This window comes from Papaver somniferum, unplaced genomic scaffold, assembly GCF_003573695.1.
Source record: "Papaver somniferum cultivar HN1 unplaced genomic scaffold, ASM357369v1 unplaced-scaffold_10, whole genome shotgun sequence".
NCBI lineage: Eukaryota > Viridiplantae > Streptophyta > Magnoliopsida > Ranunculales > Papaveraceae > Papaver > Papaver somniferum.
The window spans coordinates 11,866,995-11,889,338 of NW_020618825.1; the positions used below are offsets into that span (position 1 = coordinate 11,866,995).

The 22,344-nt window shown below is 37.5% G+C and overlaps 1 protein-coding gene and 1 long non-coding RNA gene across 4 annotated transcripts; one reads left to right on the forward strand and one right to left on the reverse strand.

Annotated features, from left to right (window-relative positions):
- Positions 1–4,600: 4,600 nt before the first annotated feature.
- Positions 4,601–8,416, reverse strand: LOC113326951. Of its 3 annotated transcripts, none has more exons than XR_003348631.1 (8): positions 8,307–8,416; positions 7,824–7,867; positions 6,210–6,341; positions 6,061–6,132; positions 5,831–5,946; positions 5,678–5,746; positions 5,490–5,586; positions 4,601–4,974 (listed from the first exon to the last, which is right to left on the reverse strand). It is a non-coding gene; the product is annotated as an uncharacterized LOC113326951 (long non-coding RNA). The 3 variants fall into 3 exon arrangements; XR_003348632.1 differs by having other exon boundaries at positions 7,824–7,870; positions 8,307–8,410; XR_003348633.1 differs by lacking the exons at positions 7,824–7,867; positions 8,307–8,416 and adding an exon at positions 6,770–7,686.
- Positions 8,417–13,747: 5,331 nt separating this feature from the next.
- LOC113326723 (AT-rich interactive domain-containing protein 4-like) lies at positions 13,748–19,257 on the forward strand. The gene is made up of 15 exons (XM_026574388.1): positions 13,748–14,702; positions 14,785–14,976; positions 15,574–15,627; positions 15,723–15,811; positions 16,005–16,302; positions 16,410–16,466; positions 16,672–16,703; positions 16,818–16,953; positions 17,036–17,209; positions 17,304–17,894; positions 18,109–18,246; positions 18,374–18,472; positions 18,567–18,667; positions 18,750–18,840; positions 18,943–19,257. The coding sequence occupies exons 1-15, from the start codon at positions 14,550–14,552 to the stop codon at positions 19,087–19,089; spliced, it is 2,352 nt and encodes a 783-aa protein (XP_026430173.1). The 5' UTR covers positions 13,748–14,549; the 3' UTR covers positions 19,090–19,257.
- The last annotated feature ends 3,087 nt before the right edge of the window (positions 19,258–22,344 follow it).

The window sequence follows — 22,344 nt, forward strand, 5'->3', positions numbered from 1 at the left end:
TCAGCTTCGCGAATCATCGAGACTTGATGCAACCGCTCAACACCCTAATACCCAATTCTATACCCATTAGCCATACATGCCTTAACCCTAAAACTATCGATCCAAACTTTCTTCTTCCATCTTCTTCACCCATTCCCTCCCATGTCGTCGCTGCCAATACCACCAACTCCGTCTGCAGCCTCTCAACCACCACCATCCTTCATCATAACACACCAACCCTAAAACCCATCATCACTACCACTTTCACCAACTCTATAGACTTCTATTCCACCAATTTCACGCCTCACCAATCTCATGAACCCTAGATGTGAAATTGGTAGAATAGGTTGAAATAGAGTTGTAATTAGAGCATGGGTAGACGCGGGAGAAGGAATAAAGGCATGGGTCGAAGAAGATTGAGTGATTTCAGAGAGTTAGGTATGTCAATTTTGCTTTTTGTAAAAACCCTAATTTCAACTGTTTAATTTGGGGATTTTCTCTGTAAACCCTAATTGATTAATTTGGGTATAAATATGGGTTGTGGGTGTGTGTTGTAACGATGCCTGGGCTAGCCAGAGCTTCACCCAAGAGGACTGGACTAGCCAGTTCCTCAAATGTCTTCAGTTCATGTTTTGTTTGAATGCAATGTTGTTTCAAGTGTAATTTCCATGTTCTAAGCTCATAACTAGGGTGATGAGGAAACCCTTTGATCCATTGCTAAGTTTCATTCAGTTATAAACATAATTCTTGTTGTGCTTGAAATGTTTAGGATAGTCTTAATCAAAGCACTTTACATTTTGCTCTCACAGTGCATATCATGTATGCATTGTAGTTAGAACATCACCATGTGATTGTGCTACAACTCATGCTTAATTGTCTGTTATGAATCCTCTGACTAGTTGTACTCTAAATCAGACAATTAGTACTTAGGATGAATACTTTAGTTGTGATTAGAACATCCTTTAGGTTGTTAAAACACCTAAGTGGCTTCTCTGTGGGTAGTTGCAGTGTGAGAGCCCCAACTACTACTAGGATTAGAATTATCTTAGTGCCTTTAGCTTCCTTTCTAACCCAACCCTTTGATGAGCAGCAGGCATAGAACCTCCACTGCCATCTAGTTAGTCAGTTGAGCCAAGAAGCTCACTGATAACTATACAAGGGACAAGATTTATATGGAACTAGGATAACTTAGTCTAGGTGAAATGGTGGAATCTAATCCCTAGTCTTCACCCAAAATCCCTCTTTCCTTTACTGTTCCTTGTTTTTATTTGATTCCCTTTACTTCTTTGCTGTCACTTCACTGCCTTAGGATCATTGCCTTTGTTTCATTAGCTCACTGCCACTGCTACACTTAGAGATCTAGCTTAGCTAGGAAACCTTCAATCACACACACCTAGTCTCTGTGGTTCGACCCTGACTTGCACACATCTACTACAACAGACCCTGTGCACTTGCAGGTATAACAAGTAGGCTTCTTTCTTGCTCTTATTTTACACTCTTAAAGCCTACCACACTCGTTTGCATCTATTCCCCGGGAAGTTGCGCTCTCGGTGGACCGGTCCTTTTATGGTCTGTACTTTTTTTCCTCATGTCGCTGTTGAGATTGAGACACCAGATGGTAGTAGTTCTTCGAGGTTAACGGTCAGCGCTTGAAGCCCTTTTTAGAGCCTTTTCCTACAGGTGATGTTGAGGAGGTCCCTCTGGTGGACCCTGTTTACCTTGATTGACCATCGAGGCGAATTTGTATGTTGTATAATATTTTTGTAGGTTTTTGGTTACTCTTCACCCAGGTACTATCTTTCCGACTTCTCTCTTTACTATTTCCTCATGTTACTTATATTTTTGGTACTGTTCTTAGATTAGAAACATTGAGGACAATGTTAGATTTAAGTTTGGGGGTGGGGTAGAACTTTTTGTTACCTTTTCGTTGCAATAAATAAACTCCAGAGCCTGGAAATTTATCCCTATTAAGGATGACACTAACCAATCTAAGTGGATGGAAGCATTTTGGTTGTAGGAGTTGAGGAACCAATCTGACTAGATGGCAACATCTAAAGAGTCTATTCATAAAAGCACAGAGCTCAGGTGTTAGAAATAACATGATAGTTTCACCATATCTCGTTGAGTCCTTTTCACTTCTGTTTTTATTTTGTTTTGTTTTTAAACTATGTTTCTCTAAGTGATTAGGTGGGGCTCACGATTCAAGTTGTTACCAATGCCAGGCTGAACTAGAGTGATTGAGATACAAAAAAAAAAAAAAAAAAAAAGAAGAAGAAAAAGAGACCAGACCATCAGACCAACTGGAATAAATTCAATACAGTCGACCACTGGAACCCTTGTATATGTCAGCTGTGTTGACCTAGAGTTAAGATTATCGACCAATGATACCCTTATATATGCCAGTGTGTTGATATTAGTCAGACCGGTATCTCAGTCCATTAGGATAGGTTCATTTTGGCGGAGGCCTACAGACAGATATGAGAAACACCGTTCACCTAGTAAACATCAAAACCATCTATGTTTTGCTATATCCATCTTCTTGATATATCCATGTGATTAGTTTTGACTCCGGATATTGATGTCCATAGTGCGACTATCTGAGTAGAGCTCTGTCACTTCATATGAATTTTAGTATGCTTGAGTGCGAACTCGTGTATAGCAATTGGAATTTCGCATCAGGTTATTTCCTCCTGTAGTCAATAAGTATTCCAACCAAGGAGATTCTTTAGTGCCTTCCAAGGTTTTGTGTAGATAGCTAGGGTCTGGAGTATAAAGGTTTTGTGGGTATACCTATGGTAAGCCCTCCGGAGACAACACTCCGCCACTAGGGACACCTAGGGGTTTAAAGGCTTATTGCATACGCTAAATGCAATCGACGATGCCTGCGACAGTGAGTTAGGATTTTATTTGTATTTTATTTTTGCTCGAGGACTAGCAAATAATAGGTTTGGGGGTATTTGATAGACACATTTTTGTGTCTGATTTGTCTCGATTCTATATATTGTTAGGGCTCATTTTTGTACTTATTATGGTGTTTTATTTATTTGTAGGTATTTTTGGCCAATAAACATTTTTGGAAAAAATTGGCTCGAAAAGTTGTCGGAAAGCACCCGGAGGACATTTGCTATTCGGACTCTCACTTTGGATAAGGGGTAACCTAATTACTAAGGGGCATCCCATTTCCAGGCAGCTGCTAATTGCACCCCTACCCTGGATAAGGGGCAACCATCTTCAACATTTCAAAAACCAAGTTTTGGCGGGAAAGTAGGTGCACTGAAGAACAGATTTTAGGGTTCCTGATTTGGAGGAGTTTGAGGTCGATTAAACCTCTGATTTTCATATGATAGACTCCTTATGGGTCTAGGAAACTGATATGGGTGTTGAAATCGATTAGACTGGGCTCAATCGACGGATTTCTATCACAACAGAAAATATGGAAAGTCACGTGTGTGACCTGTTTTAGGAAATTTTAGAGAGATTAAAGTGCTGTAAACCTTCCCAAAGATTTGTATCTATCTAAGGAAGAGTTTAGAATAAAAAGGAAAGCTCGGAAACGCGTAGAAATTCTAAAACAAGAAATTGCCGCAACTTGGCCGTGAAGAGAAGGAAAGAGATTTTGTAAGATTTGGGAGAGATTTAATCGGTATTTTTGATAAAAAAAATAGATTGTTTGGGTCATATAGAAGGGGTGTCGAGAGTTTGGGGACCTAAGGAGAGCTAGAGAAGAAGAAATCAAAGTTTTATCAAACTCTGTTTCTGCTGCTGCTGCTGAAGAGGAAGAACGCGAAGAACATTGACGCACGAGAAACAGTCACAGAACAGTGTCGTTGTTTAACAGCTGAAGAACATTAAGTTGTGCAGGGCAGTCGTATTCTAGGGTCTTAAATTTCTGATCCTGTAACAGTTGATTAGTAACGTATATCTTCAGTATTGCAACCCCAACTGTAACGGTGACTTTTTAACATCTATACACCGTTGCAGATCTGCTGTTTCATATATTCTCTTCAATAAAACCACCTTTTGAGCCATGATTTATTATTTTGATCCTGTTTTTGATATGAGGAGCTAAACCGCATTGATGAGGCGATAGAGGAAGCTATTTTTCCAACAAAAAGCGGTAAAATCTATTTAATTTAATTTATTGCAATTATTATTATGATTATTTGCCTTGGACTATTATTGAATATGATTTTTATTTGAGTGATTGTGATCTATTTTGATGGAGTATGCTTAGTTTATTGACTCTTGACGCTTCATGATTGGTATTTACGATTATTGTTTTTGAAAATCTACTTGTTGCAATAGTAAGAATCAAATTGAACAAAAAAATTGCATGAATATAAATATTGGATTAAATCACTTTGAATTTGAAAAATAGTGGAATCTTAGCCTCAGTGTTCTTTTAATATTGATATCAACTTTGATTGAGTTTGCTATAATTTTTAGTGAGTTTTTCTATTTTAATATTAGAATTTAAGTCTAATTAATATCCTTCACAAGTCTGAGAATCGAACCACTTTTACCATTATCTACGAATCACATCAAAAATCCCCCCATCCCATTCTATTTTATCCTGCAAATACCCCATAACCCTGATTCAATCAATCAAGCAACCAAAGTATCAAGCCAATCACATTCTGCACCACTCATATTGATAATGATATGTGAATCATACATGAAAGAAAAAATAAGGGAACAACTTAGTTTTCTCTAGATTACACAAAGATTCTAACTTAGTTTCAGAAGCATAGTGAGTGTATAAGATACAATTTTCTGCGTCAAGGGACAACCTAGATTTCAAGAAGAGATACATGTTTGTAACCTGAATGAAGCACCTGATATCAATTCATTTTCGACGACATTTGTCACTTAAGCATAAGCATCTCAATGGTTTCACTTTGAATTACTCACTCTTATAGATCTGCAAAATTGCAATCTACAGACTTCAGATCTGACACTAACCTGCTTCTGTTCCAAGGATAATTGAGATTCTTTCTGAAACAAGAAATATACACAATATCAAATCAAAGCAACTCGATGAGGTGAAAACCGAGCTATGCCTATCTTATGAGATAGAGTCGGCAAAACTTATAACTTAATTAAACTCACTAAGAAAGAAACTGCTTTAGACAAATCATCTATGTTGTTGAACAACACGGGCTTGACGGCCACCTATTTAACAAGTTTGGAAAGGGGAGTCATTAGTTGAATGACTGTGGTCCATATTTACAAAATGCCGAACTTCGACACAATACGATGACCCTGCATTGAGCTGATATGCAAGCACTACTACCTAAGATTCCAATACTACCATGAAAATCTAGTCCAAAAGGATTACACCCACCACCAATGTTTAAGTTACTACTCCAACAGTATCCAAAATGTAAGGAATTAGAAAATTACAAACATTGAAAGAAAACAGTAAAAAAAACAAAGTAACACAAGAACAACCTGTCAATTCTTCATCAAAATGACAAAAGAGATAGTATGTAAAGTCTCAGATCAATTACCTGACATACCATGTTTGCAATACACAGAGGCAACTTAACCATTTCTTCCCCCTTTCTAGGCGATATCTTTTATTAGCTTCCACATCTGGTCTGATACCTAAAAAACAAGGAAAATTGAGAACACACAATGAAGAATTACCTTTATGATCTTAGATAATGCATTATCAAATATATAAGTTGATAATTACCTTCAAAATTCGAGACTTATGTGATCGAAGGATGTCAGGTGACCGATCAGAATCCAAATCCTGCAAGTTCTGTTAATCGAATTTTTAGTTTGGTGGTACATGCATTAATACGCAAACAAAGAAATAGCATACTGCATTGAGAAAATCGCGTACCCCACTCATACAGGACTTAAATGATGATTATAAGCCATTCAGAATGTGACCTGCATAGCCTTTTTTGGTTCACTCTGGCACCTTCGCATGTGTGTATGTGTAGCTAGTTTGATATCCTGGAAACAAATTACACATTAGATTTTCTAGTAGACATGAGATAAGAGAAGGAAGACAGCGTAAAAATTACAATTGCTTGTGAAGGGAGAGGAAAACTTGGGTCCAACACTAACCATCATGTGTTCCAAAGACTGCACATTATATCCAACATAAACTTACCAGAGGAAGGTCACCAACAGCATTACCTTGCAAAAAAGTGTAATTGAAGGTTAATATCAACAAATTGAGGTGACTGAATGCAAGCATAATCAAATGTACTTACCAGGAATTGATTTTCCACGGGTGGCTACTGGCACTTCACAACATGTATCATCCTTTCTTCATGTGTATCATATGGATCATAATAGGCTTTTCGTAACTCATACTTACGTCTCCTCCATGGATCATACATCCCCTATATGTGAAAGATACAAAACCTATCAACCTTGTCACCATCCACATAAACAGACCAACCCAATTTTTCAAGTAAACAAACTTTATCAGAATTAGAAAAAGAGCATACGTCGCAATGAAAGCAGACATCATTTTAAACTATATTTCAGCACATAAGTTTTTCTAAACTCTCATTGTTAGTAAGAGCTGACTGGTAACTAGTTGGAAATTCAAAGGAATCTACTGCGGTAGTTACGGCTTGCGGTGAATGCAAGACCAAAGACCATCCTACATCAGTTAGATCCTTTGAGTAAAACACTTGTGTCGCAGAGAAGGAATCAGGGCAAGACAGTAACCCATATCAGCAATTTGAATAAGTGAACACCCCGAGGTTTTAACACGGGAAATATCACAATACAAAAATATCAACAAGGGTCTTTCTATGAATACCTATCTGCCAAGCTATACACCCATTTTGTCATAGACCTGAAGTTCTACCTAGCTAACATCACTGTCATCTCTTTAGCAGCTTTCTGCAGCTTCCAGAGCTACGTGAAATGGCCGACAACAACCCCAATCGAACCAGGATTACACCCACAACAGCTAAGTCTTCCATAATCATATCATTCAAGAAACCATAAACAAAAATCAAGAGTTAAAGCTTGAAATGGCATATACCATAAACAAAAATCTCAACAGGGGCCTTGACATGAATACCTATCCATCAAGCTATATCACCCATTTTATCCTAGAATTGAAGTTATACCAACGTAACATCACTGCTATATCTTTAGAAACTTTGTGCAGCTGCAAGAACTACATTAAATGGCCCAACATCGCAACCAACCAATATTACTAGACCCAATTAAGAGAAGTTTTAAAGAAGTGAGTTACAGATTACACAGTTTTACATTATGACAGATTCCGTTAAACTACTGAAGTTGGAATAACATATCATGGAAGTAATGGTATAGTACATACACTTTGTGACACTTAAAAGATCCAGCAATGACCAACAAATAATTAGCGTCCGATCGGAAATTATCATACTACATCTAATACATATCCGCGGCTAATGCAAGGAAACTAGGTTTCAAATTTTGTTGATACTTAGACTCATAATATCAATTCATAGCAAACTGAATCCCTACACACTTAAAGAAACAAAGATGATAGCAGGATTCACCAACTAAAAGCACACCAAACCAGTATCCGTTCACAAGTACACGCCTCTTACAGTCTTACTATTATACACTTGATTCCAGAAAGATACCAAAGAAACTTCTAAAAAGAATTAAAGATACAAAGATTGCTTAATTCAAATTAGTTTTATAGATATTTTTTTACCATTACATATTCATAAGTCATAACATCACGAAGTTCATAATTCAATAAATTGCTCATTCTGGAATGTAGATAAAATGAGGAGGAGGACAAATTTAGCAGTGACAACAAAATGACTTTTTGTAACTTCATTAACAACAAAATGAGGGAGAAGTTATACCTGAGGATCTTCAACAAATGCCAGTGAATATGCTGAATGGGCTTCTACTGATTGTTACAATAGAAAAACAAATGATAATTAAAACACTATATCCATAAAATCAAACACTGAAAGATAAAGATGAAAAAAATTTGTAAACCCTAACTTGACCTGATAAAGTTTGTACAAAATCAAACCCAACGTAAAGAACTTTGTATGAAATCAAAAGAAAATTCATTAAAAATTTAAACAAACACGATTTAGAGAAACTCTAACAAAACCCCCAAATCAAAACCCTAATTTCTTTCCAAATCTAAAATGAAATTCAGATCTACTGGTTTCCTCTGAAAATAGGGTATCTATTTCCAACGAAATTAGGGTCTTAATTTAGAGAATATAGATACGGGAAAACTCGATTTAACACCAAATACACAAAACCCTAACCATTAATCTACCAACCCCTAACAGAAATAGCATCATTAATAGATATAAACAAAGAAATACCAAAATACACAAAGCTGGATTCAAGGTGGGGAGAGTTTCAATGGCGGGAGAGATCTTCTTCAGATTAATGGCGGGAGAGTTCACAGAGAGAGAGGGGACCAGTGTGTTTCTGTTTTTCTGAGGATGAGAAGATATTTTCCAAGGATAATATCGATTATGCACACGGACGATTCGCATGCCTGAAACAAATCAGTAAAAAAAGTGTTTCTGGCTGTTTACTGCCACACGCTTAGCTCACATGCGTGAAATAAAAACAGTTGCGAATCGCAATGAGCTGTCGCGAATATTTAGCAACAGAAATTCGCAACTGAAAATTCGCAACAGCTACACTTCTGTTGTGAATCTGAGTTGCTATATCCTGAATTTGGTGTAGTGCATGAACGAAAATGTAGGTGCTATTACGTCTTGACTGATTGTATAAAAATCTAGGATTACTCCTTTGAAAATGATAGATTGGATGACAAAGAATCCCAGATATTATCCTGTATAAGAGAACGGTGAGCAAGTTCTAAAATTCTCCTCACTTTTTCTAATGCTAGAGTTGCTTTCTTAGGAAACCTTTGATTCTCTGATGGAATTTTGGAGGATAAAAATCTAGGTCAGTTTAGAATCACTCTTACTCCTTTAATCCTTAGTTTTCTTGTTTCAAAATTTCTCAATTATGCCAATGTCATTATAATAAATTGGTAAAATCATCGAGTGATGATGATACCAATGACTTGAGTCTGAAACTCTCATCACCAATTTTCTTATAGATAAAAATCAAATTCAATTTTATGGATCCCACAATAATGTAGTTTCTCTTTTATAGGACCCACACAATTTTATGAATCCTATTATTGGGACGTCACCCTTTGGGTTTTGGGGGCTGTATTGGATTAAAATGTCCAAAATATGGATATGGGTGGGTGAAGGATGGGGACCTAATGTATGTAAAAGTTCAAAAATACCCCCAATAAGTATTACTTATTCCCCTGTTACCTTTCCACTAATTAATCTAAATTAATTAAAAACAAAACAACAAAAAAAAAAACGTCTCACCATCTCCTTTTTCTTCTTTCCTCTATTTCTTCGTTTCTTCATTTCGACACGATTAATCGTTGATTCAAAAAAATTTCATTGTCGATTAAATTCTTTCTATATATGATAGTGAAGACGAAAATTCATCATCTTCAAGTAAAGATGCAACTGAAGATCATGAGGTAGTGAATGAAGGAGATGAAGCAGGCGCCGATATGTCTGATATGACTGCTATAAGGTATGAATTGGAAAACCCAATATTCTTTATGAATTTATATGATTGTTTACTCCATTCCGAAAAATTTAGGTCTTGGAAAACAGTTTCAAAAACTGTATACGGATGGGAGTTCTTGTTTTTCCAACCGTAATTTGAGAACACGACTGGGAAACAAAGAACTCCCATCCATAATTGTGTTGCTACGGGTGGGAATTGATATTTCCACACCACAGTTTCTATCATACGACGAGGTTATTCGTAGTTGTATCTTGTTCTGTAGCGGTAGGGTTTACGGAAAGGTTGTTTCTAACCGTTATTTAAGAAACATAGTCGTTATTTTTGTATCCTAACCGTTTTTTATGTTACGGCTTGGTTGATTCCTTTACGTCCATAAAATTGGGTTGTAGATGGGAATGTTAACATTTCCTGGTCGCGTTTTATGTTACGGCTTGGTCGCGTCCAGTTTCCCAACCGTTATTACTAGTTTTTTTCACTCCATGTTTTAGCCTTGTTTGTATTGATTTGAATACTGTTTTGTATATGATTTGATTTGTGTTCAAATTTATTAAATGCATATATTGAACAGGGGAAATGAAAAGAGGTAGAAAAGTTCATAAGAAGTAACACCTTCTAACATCCCTACTCCATAACCTCGTCATGGAAAACCATTGGGTGCTAATGCAAGGACCCAGATGGAGGAAGTGAAGGTGAAGTTGTCACTGGTGGAGGAAGGGAAGGTGGATGAAGGAAGAGAATTTGCATTGGTTGTTACATAACCAAATCCAGAGATTGAACGAGAAGAAGTGCCCGAAACAAGTGTCGTTATTGTTAATAAGGGTAAAGGCATAGCTAGGAGGAAAAAGCAGAAGAAGAAGTATCTACCAAAGGCTACAACAAGACAAGTCATTGAGAGTTGATGCCTCCAAAGAAGAATGAGAATCCTTGAGATGCTCCAAACGATCGATCCATATTTATTGGTTTCGGATATTCATGGGATGCAAGGGTTTCTGCCGCAAAGGTAATAAATTTTACTCTAACATTATAAATACTATTCTATTAATTTATTTTTGGATTGTTTTATCGTAAATTTACTCTCTCGTCGATGGTTGAGCCAAAATATGTCTTTGTGACCCAAAACCTATTTTGTGATCTTATACTTGTGGATCGTCTACTTGGACACCTTGATTTCACATTGTGACTTGATTCTGACTTACATCCCCAATTTTAGATGATCGAGTATACTTCTGGCCCTCATTGTTTGTCACGTGAGCCAAAATTTATCTGTTACTACTTCTTGACTGATTTGTATTTAAGAAAATGTACGATTCTTCTTCGAAAATGATAGATTGGATGAGAAAAAATCCAAGAGATTATCCGGTGTAAAATAATGGTGATCCCAAATTCCAAATTTCATTTCTCCTAATGTTAGAGTCGCTACCTTAGCAAACCTATAATTCTCAACATAATTTTGGACGATAAAACTCTGGTCAGTTTAAAATCACTCTTACTCCTTTAATCTTACAGGGGGTAGTCAAACGAGATTTCAATGGACTTCTATAGATTTTTAGTTTGAGTGACTCCCGGAGATTCTCTGAAAATCTAGAGACTTTTAGTGATTCTCTGAGAGTATTTCAGAGAGTCTTTGTGACTTGTGGAGACAAAAAAATGAGATTTGTAGAGAGTCTTTGTAACTTGTTGAGACAAAAAATGTATAATATCTCTTGAAAAATTCAATATGTCTACCAATTTTTTTTTATCCACATTACAATGTTCATTAAAGTACCATGAATACCTAATGAAAATGAAAAAAAAACTAATGAAATATGTGTTCATTTTCTAAATAAATCTCATCATAGTTGTTTTATGCCTGAATTTCCATTCTCTTTATTCCACTCGTCCCACATTTTATTTGCTGTCCATGATATTGTATGCGATAGTTTTTACTTTTTTTTTTTATTCATATAGTTCAGAGGTGGTTATAAAGGCAACACAAGATTACAAGAAAGACAAAAAAATGGAACCCTCCACCATTCCGTTAACAGGGTTATCTCGGCTATGATGTTTACCAAAATTCCCCTTTTTTTTATTAGAAAATTCTCAAATTCTCAAGTCTCCCAAAATATCACCTCTTGGGGAGAGACTTCTACCATGCCTATTTTTCAAAAAAAGTCTCTCCAAATCTCTGAAAATTACAAATCCATGACTTTCAATTCTATTTCGAATAACAAGAGTGTTTGAGTATCTCTTACGAAATCATAATCCAATACACATGGAGTTTCGGAGAATTTAAATGACTTAAAAAAGTCTCTAACCAGTAACAAGAGACATTGAGAGACTCTCCAAAAATCTCAATGGAATAACAATAGATTTGGGAACTCCCCAGAAGTAATTTGAAATTTCATTTGGCTACCTCCCTGTTAGTTTTCCTGTCTCAAAATGTTTCAATTCTACTTATATCACTATAATACACTGGTAAAATCATTGTGGGACGATAAAAACACACAGTGAACAACACTAATCTTGTAGGACCCACACTATTGCAATTTCTCTTTGTAGGAAATATCAATTGGTCCTATAAATAATATATTAGAGAGAGTCTAGTCCAATTGACCTAGTCAGTTGTCTGTTTGGTCCTATTTGGCAATACAAATTATAGTTTGGTCCTAAAAATTATATTTTGGTCCTAGGGTGATGTCATGGATGATGTAAATGTCATCTTGTAGTGGCAGAAATACCCTTATATTATTGTTTGGCCATAAAAAATAATGGTTTGGTCCTAAGGTGACCATGTATATACAAAAATTTAATAGAAAATATCTCATTCTCAGATTTACTTTCTCTCTCCTCTTTATTTTCAGATCTAGTTTCTCTCCTCTCTTTTTTTCCTGCTGCTGCAAAGAAATAATGAAGATTTGTGTTTTTTTCTAGCATTTTGATTTTCAGAGATGATGAATACGATTTGCAGAGATGATGAAGACGATGAATCATATAAAGATGATGAAAACGACGAAGATGAAGATGCTGTTGAAGACGACGAACTCAGTTTTGAAGATGTTGTTGCTGTGTTTGATGATGAAGACGATGGTGTTTTGAAGTTTCTGCTGCTGTGTATGATGAAGAAGAAAAAAACAATGAAGAAAACGAATATAATCTTGAATCTTCATCTCGGATCCCTGTTCTTGATTTTCTTTCGTCTTCTTCATCGTTTTGATGTTTGTTGCTCGAGTTGGTGATGATGATGAAGACGAACTCAACATAGATCTGATGTTGTTAAAGATTTAATTAGGTTTTTGGTTTCTTGATGTTGTTGTGATTGGAGATGATGATGAAGATGAACTCGTCAAACCCTAGAAATCTGTTGCTAATGTTGAAGATGAAGATTTATGAGTTTTGTTGTTGTTGTTGCTGCTGCTTATGATGAACTTCATTCCTGGAATGAACTTCATTACTGAAATGAACTTCATTACTGAAATGAACTCTGTTTTTATATAAATGAACTCTGTTTTTATATGTAGTTCATTCCTGGAATGAACTCTGTTTTTATATGGAGTTCATTTCTGGAATGAACTCTGTTTTTTTAGCTTTTTATGTGGAGTTCATTCCTGTAATGAACTCTGCTTTTATATGGAGTTCATTTCTGGAATGAACTCTATTTTTTAGGTTTTTATATGGAGTTCATTCCTGGAATGAACTCTATTTTTATATGGAGTTCATTTCTGGAATGAACTCTGTTTTTTTAGTTTTTTATATGGAGTTCATTTCTGGAATGAACTCTGTTTTTATATGGAGTTCATTTCTGGAATGAACTCTGTTTTTTTAGCTTTTTATATGGAGTTCATTTCTGGAATGAACTCTGGTTTATATGTTTTCTGAAAAAATAAGTAGAAATTAACAGGAATTTATTTTGACGAATGAACTGCTACAAGAAAATAAGTAAAAATTAACACGAAAGGGTACTTCTGTCTGTTTTATATTTTTAAATAATTATGGACCAAACAACAAAGGCGTTTTCCGAAAGGCCTAAATAGACATGGGCCCATCTTAAAAAGGACCAAACGATATTTTTACCTTTCTCTTTCGTTGGACCCACACAAACAACTTTATTCTATATCATGAAGTAAGAACCAAAGGAAGTAAGAACCAAAGAGAGTGTGTTCATGTGATTAGTATTCAAAGGGAACAAACATAACAGTAGTAGTCATGAATCGAATAAAAAAGTATCAAATTTATTAAATATGGATCAAACAAATCCGACCCATCTTAAAACCCACTTCCAAGTTGCAACAATTTCATATTCAATCCAAAGAAAATCATAAACTTTTTCTTCAAAAATCAAACGTACATTTTTGATGTCTTACTGTCACATAAATTTTTAATGTCTTGACCCCCAAAAAGATGTAATTTTTTTTTTAATTCAAGAACTTACTTATTTAGTGTATCCCCAATCCAATATTCCAATTAATGTAAATTCTTGGTGTACAACTGACAAACTAGAAATAATTTTTAGATTTTTAGAAAAAGGTGACTTATTATTATTAAGATTTTTATTAGGGTTTCTTCCTTTTTTTTTTTCTATTATTTTTGTTTTCGCTCTTCCTCTCTCTCCATCTCAAAGTCTTTTAGTATAGTCGGTTTCGATTTCTGATAGAAGGTTAGGGTTTCTTCGATTTGTATGATTTCTCAACTTGGGGCATACTTAAGTTTTGATTTTTCGTTATATTCTCGTTGATTTCGATCAAACGCACGATTTTGAGCTCTGATTTTAGGTGTTTTTGATTCGATTAGCTTCTGAAAAGTAGCTTAATTTGGGTTCTTTTTCGTATTTGATTTCTGGGTTTTCTTTGTTTTGAAGAAATTTTGAGGTTCTGAGTGTGTTCGATCTTGGTGTGGGAGGTGTAAATTTTGAAGTTGGTGATGAAATTAGGGTTGTCTGGTTGAAGTTTTGGAGTGCCCCAGATTGGAATTAGGGTTGAAAATTTGGGGGTTTTGAGTTTTGTAATGTGTTCATGATGTTACCAGTTACAGGAGCTTCGAAAACTACTTGTGGTCTACTTGCTGTTTTCTGTGGAACTAGCCCTAATACTGCAAAACATGAAGTAGTTTCAGAGAATGGTTCCAAGTATCCTATTCCGGAGCTTGTTTCTTCGGGGCGTCTAGAGGTGAAATGTCTTTCCCATATATGGTTGTAATTTTAGTGCATTTTGTTAATTGTGGTTAACTTTTGTGTTTTGGTTTTCTCAGGTTCAGACATTAGTAAACCCAAAGGTTGATGAATTTAAACAAGTTGTCAAGACAACAGAGCCGGGCATTGTGTACTTGCAGGGAGAGCAACATTCGGATAATAAAGAAATTGGCTCTTTGGTATGGGGAAATGTTGATTTGTCATCTGTGGAAGCGATAACTGAGCTGTTTGATTCTACTATGCCCACCACTGTGAGTGAATGATAATCTCCTTTCTCTTGTGTAGAGTTTGTTTTATGTACAATGTAGTTCTATAAAGTACTAATGTGCAGTATGCAAGTTGTTGTGTCTTGAGTTTGTGGCTAGGTTGGTTGTGATCGGGTAACTTAGTTTGTGTTTCAGAATGTTCATTTATCTACAGGGCGGATGCGCTGCATGACATTTTTACCAGAATTGTATGTTTAGGATGTATACATCCTTAACCAGTCACAACTAGGTTATGCTGAGCTGTGTTTAAATGAAAGTTGCACCTTAACCACCTCCATTGCCAAGTTTGTCATTCTTAATGGTAGATTTTCTTGCAACTCTGGATTGAGATATGGATATGTCTGCAACTCGTATGGAAAAGTGTGTTTCGGAATGGGAACCTTTAAACCTATGCACAGATAAAGCACATATTTCTTAATAGTTAATAGACCTGCTTCCCCAAGTTTGTAATCTCACAATCTTGAATTTCTGGTTGTTCTCTGTATATCTTGTAACTGCTTTCTTTATTGTTTACTCGGGTCCTGTGGTCTTTCCATATATCTCGATGGTCTAATAGATTTAACATATTGAAATTTGGTGAAGGTTTATTTGGAGATCCCAGATGGTGAAAAGCTTGCGGAGGCACTTTACTCAAAGGTAATCTTAACTATACTTATTCTCTTTTCCGAGTAAACAGACGTTAGGTTCTGGAGAACAATCTGTCTCTTAATTTGGAAGTGTCTCTTCTGCAGGGGATTCCTTATGTGATATACTGGAAGAATGGGCTCTCTTGTTATGCAGCTTCCCATTTTCGCGATGCATTACTCTCAGTGGTACAAAGGTATTCACATTTACTTGCTCACTGTGCCATAAGTTGTCCCACCTTGTTAGGATGGTGGGTTTAAATGTATTTCCCTCTTCGATCGATAATATCCTTTCACCCTACAGATGGTTTTGTTCCTGTTAAGACACAGAGTCATGCCATGTGATCATAATGTGCATGAGAATGATTTTGTTCTGTTTGTGGATTTCAGTTCGTGCAGTCATACATGGGATGCTTTCCAACTTGCCCATGCATCATTTAGGCTATATTGTGGACGAAATAATCAAATGTTGCCAGCTAACAACCAAAATAACAGTGGGAAGCTGGGACCACGACTTCTTGGAGACCCTCCAAAGGTCACTGTTCCACCAATGGAGAATGGTGCAGGTGAAGGCGAAGAAGAAGATGAAGAAAGAGAAGGAGAAGATTCTGGTTCTCTTCCTGCAATAAAAATATATGATGATGAAGTTAACGTGAGATTTCTTGTTTGCGGGCTTCCGCGCACTTTGGTGAGTTATAGAGGGTCACTTTCTAATATGGAATGAATATGATGAACTTGATGTCCAAGAAGGCATTTTTACAAAAAAACTAACTTATGAGGTTGCCTTAATTTCAGGACGCATGCTTACTCGGATCACTTGAGGATGGTCTCAATGCCCTCCTGAACATTGAAGTAAGTATGCTGTTAATCACCTTCTTTTTTATCTGTTGATGACCATCAAGGATTTTAAACTTCAGTTCTGCCTTTTGACGCATTATGCTGGTACTGGTTTGCTCTGTCAACTAACCGACATTTATATAAACCAGATCATTTATTTATTAGTTTTTAACTTCTCTTTATATTACTTATTTTGATGACATTCTTCTTCCTGTTCCAGATGCGTGGCAGTAAGCTTCATAATCGTGTAAGGTGAGTCATCAGCACTTTTAGATGTACTGAATTTTTCCGCTTTAATGTAATTTATGATTCTCTTAGCACAGTGCAGTAAGTTCAACTAATTAACTGGTCTTAAATTTTTGGCAGTGCCCCACCACCTCCACTTCAGGCAGCGGCTTTTTCTCGTGGAGTCGTGACCATGCGATGCGATGTATCAACTTGCAGTTCTGCTCATATTTCTCTCTTAGTGTCTGGTAGCGCACAGACCTGTTTCGATGATCAGGTAACCAGTGCAAACAACCTTTTCCTTACGTGTTGGTGAAATATTCATGAGAAACTGATATTCTCGATATAATAATGCTCAGCTGTTAGAGAGTCATATAAAAAATGAAGTTATCGAGAAGAGTCAACTTGTCCATGCACCACCAGATTCGGAGGAAAGCAAACCATCTCTATCTGAGCCTCGACGTTCTGCTGCAGTTGCTTGTGGCGCAGCTGTGTTTGAAGTTTGCATGAAAGTTCCAGCTTGGGCTTCCCAGGTATGTATTTATTCCAACACTGTGTTTCTGTTGTTCTCTCCAGTTATCCATCCTGAGATTTCTTTTAATGTGTTCTTTGGGTGTGTTTTTGCAGGTTCTTAGGCAGCTAGCACCACAAGTAACTTATCGCAGTTTTGTTAGCCTTGGGATAGCTAGCATTCAGGGGTCATCAGTTGCTTCATTCGAGAAAGATGATGCGGAACGCCTTCTTTTCTTTTGTGCAAGGCAAGGCAAAGAATCCTATCCCGAAATTGCTGTCCCTAATTGTCTCCCGAACTGGTTGAAACCACCTGCTCCCAGCCGTAAGAGGTCTGAGCCATGTCAGGAACCAAAAATAGAGGAGGATGAAAATAAGGAGGCGAGACGAATTGATGTTTGTAGGCCCATAGTGCCTCTCAGAAAGAAAGTAAAAATTGCTGCAATGAGGCCAATCCCTCATACCCGTCAGCACAAGATGCAGCCATTTGTAGGAATCCCTGAGGTGGGTGATGCATTTCATATGCCTCCACCGAAGTCCACGTTGCCAATTGTTTCCTCTGCTAAGCATAATAGCGGTGGACATGCTCCAACACATCGGAAAACAGCATCAACCTCTTTACACCAAGCTCATCAAATTATATCCCTGAATCCCATACCCCTAAAGAAACATGGTTGTGGCCGATCTCCAATTACAATTTGCTCAGAGGTTAGTTTTACTGGTACCTGTTTTCATGATTTACAAACACCTGTCGACTATACCATTTTCCTTTTTCTATTTGCCTATATTGTGTGATACCGACCAGTTAAGTGTCCATGTCGTATCCAAAAAATGGGAATAAAAAACATTATGAGACAAAAATACTAATGACAAAATGCCTTTCCTGCCATGGTTTTTTGTCTAATATTTGGCTAACTTTCAGGAAGAATTTCTAAGAGACGTGATGCAATTTCTCATGCTTCGGGGACATAGTCGTCTGGTTCCACAAGGCGGAGTTGCTGAGTTCCCAGAAGCCATACTTAACGCAAAACGTCTGGACCTGTTCAGCTTGTATAGAGAGGTGAGCTGATGTTTCTCCATTTGGTTTGTTGGTGTAAGCCTCTACCATTTTGGGGCAAGTTGTGAAACTCTTTTGGGTCTACTTTTTGTAGTGCATCAACCTTTTCATTTTTGTAATCCATGTTTAGGTTGTTTCAAGAGGAGGTTTTCATGTTGGAAATGGCATCAACTGGAAAGGCCAGGTTTTCTCGAAGATGCGTAACCACACAGTTACAAACAGAATGACGGTATCTGCTTCAACTTTGTCTGTCTACCATCTAATCTATTATATCTTAGTTTTATGTGTTTATTTACGCACATCATCCTTTTGATCTATGCCAGGGTGTTGGGAACACACTCAAAAGACATTATGAAACATATCTTTTGGAATATGAATTGGCGCATGATGACGTTGATGGAGAGTGTTGCTTGTTATGTCACAGGTTTGTTTTCTCTCACTCTGTAATTTAATGCATTCTTCTCTCATATATTTGCTGACATTTGGATTTTATGAAACTTCTGCAGTAGCGCAGCTGGTGATTGGGTGAACTGTGGAATGTGTGGTGAGTGGGCGCACTTTGGCTGTGACAGACGGCAGGGCCTTGGCGCCTTCAAGGTAAATTGACACTATAAAAAACGACACATTTTTTTTTTTGCTTAATGCGTTGTTTATCTTCTCCTTCGAATCAATGGATATTTAATTTTGGTTATGTAACAGGATTATGCGAAGACAGATGGTCTAGAGTACATTTGCCCCCATTGCAGCATAAACTACAACCGGAGGAAACCTCCAAAAGTCTCAAACGGATTTTCACAGGGATCATCAGCTGCCGTTGGTGGTGCTAGTTATTCACGACATATGTAACCTATTCTTGTACATTTTTGTTTCTTCTTTTTTTGGGGGTTTAGGCTTTTCTTTTTGGTTCTTTTAGCATCATAATTGGTAAGAGAAGAGATGACCCAACTTTGAAGTAGGGGTCAGTCAGGTCTGTATTATTATTATTATTATTATAAATTATTTCTATTAATGGGAGAACGATGATTACATGAAACTAGTTGGAAGCCTAACAAGCTAGGCTCCAAAGACATACTATTATATTAATTGAACAGGTTGCTGTGCTAGCCTACCAGCGGGCCTCATGGGTATCCTTGCCAAGGGGAGCCGAAACGGCGGACTGGGGGGCGAGATTGTGGCACAAGGGGGGCAAGCTAACAACACCTTCCATGTTAATTCCTGCAATGTTACGCCATCGAAGACTCGAACCTGGGACCTCCTGGAACGCATCACCTTTGAAGAACGGGGTTGACCAGCTGAGCTAGGGCCCGTTATTATTATTATTATATTATTATTATTTTATTTTTTTCATTAATGGGAGAACGATGATTACATGAAACTAGTTGGAAACCTAACAAGCTAGGCTCAAACGACATACTACTACATTAATTGAACAGGTTGATGTGATAGCCTACCAGCGGACCTCATGGGTAACCTTGCCAAGGGGAGCCGAAACGGCGGACTGGGGGCGAGATTATGGCACAAGGGGGCAAGCTAACAACACCTTCCGTGTTAATTCCTGCAATGTTACGCCATCGAAAACTCGAACCTGGGACCTCCTGGAACGCATCACCTTTGAAGAACGGGGTTGACCAGATGAGCTAGGGCCCGTTATTATTATTATTATTATCGTCATTTTCTAACAACAAAAGCTCACTACTGCTACAGAAAAATGAAACACTTGGATTCTCAAGCAGAACTTACTACTAACTAATTCACGTATGCGGCTGAAGAGAACAACCTTAAGTGGCTGAATAGTACAACCACATAACAAAATTACTTGCCAAACAGCTTGATGTAATTATAGCCAAGTTCCTCACACTGATGCTCGTGCTTTGTTGCGATTTGCTGCGAAACGCTTCTTGCGGCACTTCAACGAGACTCCAGGAGACTGAAGAACATATCTGTAGCAAACTTCGCACAGCTGTTGTGATTCAGTTCGGAGCCTACGAGCGAGCGCAGGCTCTTCTTGATCCGTTGGTTTTAGTAAAGAAATCCGTCGAATAGTACTACCAAGACCAATGGAGCTTGTCCATAATTTTGTAAAGCTTTAGTCTGACGCTGAGATCGATCCACTGGTTATCTGCAAACACATTTATACTAAATAAAGATTCAAGAAAAGAAAATCTGCCTGAGAAAATAAACCAGCGGATGGTAGCATTGAAAGCTACGGCCGCCGGTTAAACCAGGAATAAAAGATATATATATATATAGATTGTGAAATGTCTATATGCGGTAACAACTAGGTATGATAAGATCAAATCTTTAACCCTAATCCCTTCCTAGATATAGATTTATAGTAGGGCAGGCCGGGCTGCTCGATCCATTTAGTTAGTCAAGTTGGATGGTCAGGCCTGGTCATTGAGTATCTTGATAATCCAAAATCCGTTCAAACATTTGGACATGTTTCACTAAATATTATTGGTTATTAGGAGGCGGTGGTGATGGGTGGAGGCGAGCACCAGACATGTATTTGACATCTTAATTTTTCCATAAGAGGAGCTTATTCTGTTTCTGTTTTCATTGTATTCATTGTATCAACACCAATTGACACCACTTAGTATTTTCACCTGTCGGGTGTCCATCATACGGTGTGCAATTTAATAGTACAGTCAGCTGCGCACCAATTTTGGCAATCAGTGCAGTCGTGTGTGAAGGTAAAATATGTCTCCATTTTGGCATTCCAGTTTTGCATATAGCTAAAGCCAATAATGGGCGCTAACTACTTGAATTTTTCATAGCCTTTTGCTATAAAATGCTATCCAATATCCATAGTGCCATACAACAGAGGTTTACGGCTCAAGACTCAAGAGCCCCCCAAAAGGAAAATACTACAAACCTTTGGATCTGAAAGGAAAATACGACAATTAGTTCCTTGGCTATGAGTTTGTTACATCAACATACATTTCCAGTGTAATGGAAAGCTATAATTTTAACTGTTGTCCTCGTCCTCTCTTGCTTTCTCGTCAACCTCCGCACATAGAAGAGCTTCAGGGTAGCTTGGAGTGTATGATCTGACCAATTTTCTTTTAGAATGCGTTTCAACTCCAGCTTGGAGTGTAGATTGGGTCATGTGATGCTGAAACGCATCGTAAAAAAATCGGGGTCAAAAGAGCATCAACTGTTATATTCCAACGCAACACAACGATGCTCTTGCATAGACAAAGAGCTGCTTATTGAGTTTTTCCATAGCAGAGCATGCATGATATGGGACCATTATTGCAGTTCGGACCCTACGAGCAAGGGCAGGCTCTCCTTGATCCATCGTGATTCTTTAATTGTTACAAGAGCAGGCTCACCTTGACACAGTGCTTCCAATAACGCTTCGTCGTGGATTTCTTTGGTTGCAAAGAATCCACCGAACATGTCTCAGAAGCACTGGGGCAAAGGAAATTTGCACATGTTCACAATGTTGCAAAGCGTAGTCTGACTTGAGCTGCTAAGAAGTGCCTTATAGCTGCTAGCACATAGATCTGCATAATCACATCCATTCCATTTCCGAGCCTATGGGCGAGCGCGGGCTTCCTTAGATCCAGTGCTTCTAGTGGCTGTTTCAACGTCGTTTTCTCTAGTTGTTGCAAGAATCCCAACAACAAAAACTGGAAAAAACAATCCAACGAACAGTCCGCGGAGCTTGCGCTTGTTCACAAAGATGTAATGCTTTAGTCTGACCTGGATAAGCATAACTAATTGAGACCATTGTTGTGATTCAGTTCCGAGCCTACGAGCAAGTTGCAAATCAACCGAAAAATACTGCTAAGACCAATGGATCAAAGAGGAGCTTGGCGCTTGTTCATAATTTTTTGCAAGGGTTTCGTCTGACTTTAGCTAAGATCACTAGTTATCTGAATCTAAAAATCGATCACATAAAGATTTGCTCATACAATAAATAAAAGGGAAAATTGGGACACTGCCCCAATTTGGACTGTAATCTTGGAAAACTGCCCCAACGTTAAAAAAAGTTGGAAAACTGCCCTATTGTTAGAAATCTCAGTTAACTCTGCGTGTGCGAGTTCTCACGTGCCAAAAAAGACAAAAATACCCCGAACCGCTAAGATGTTGCCA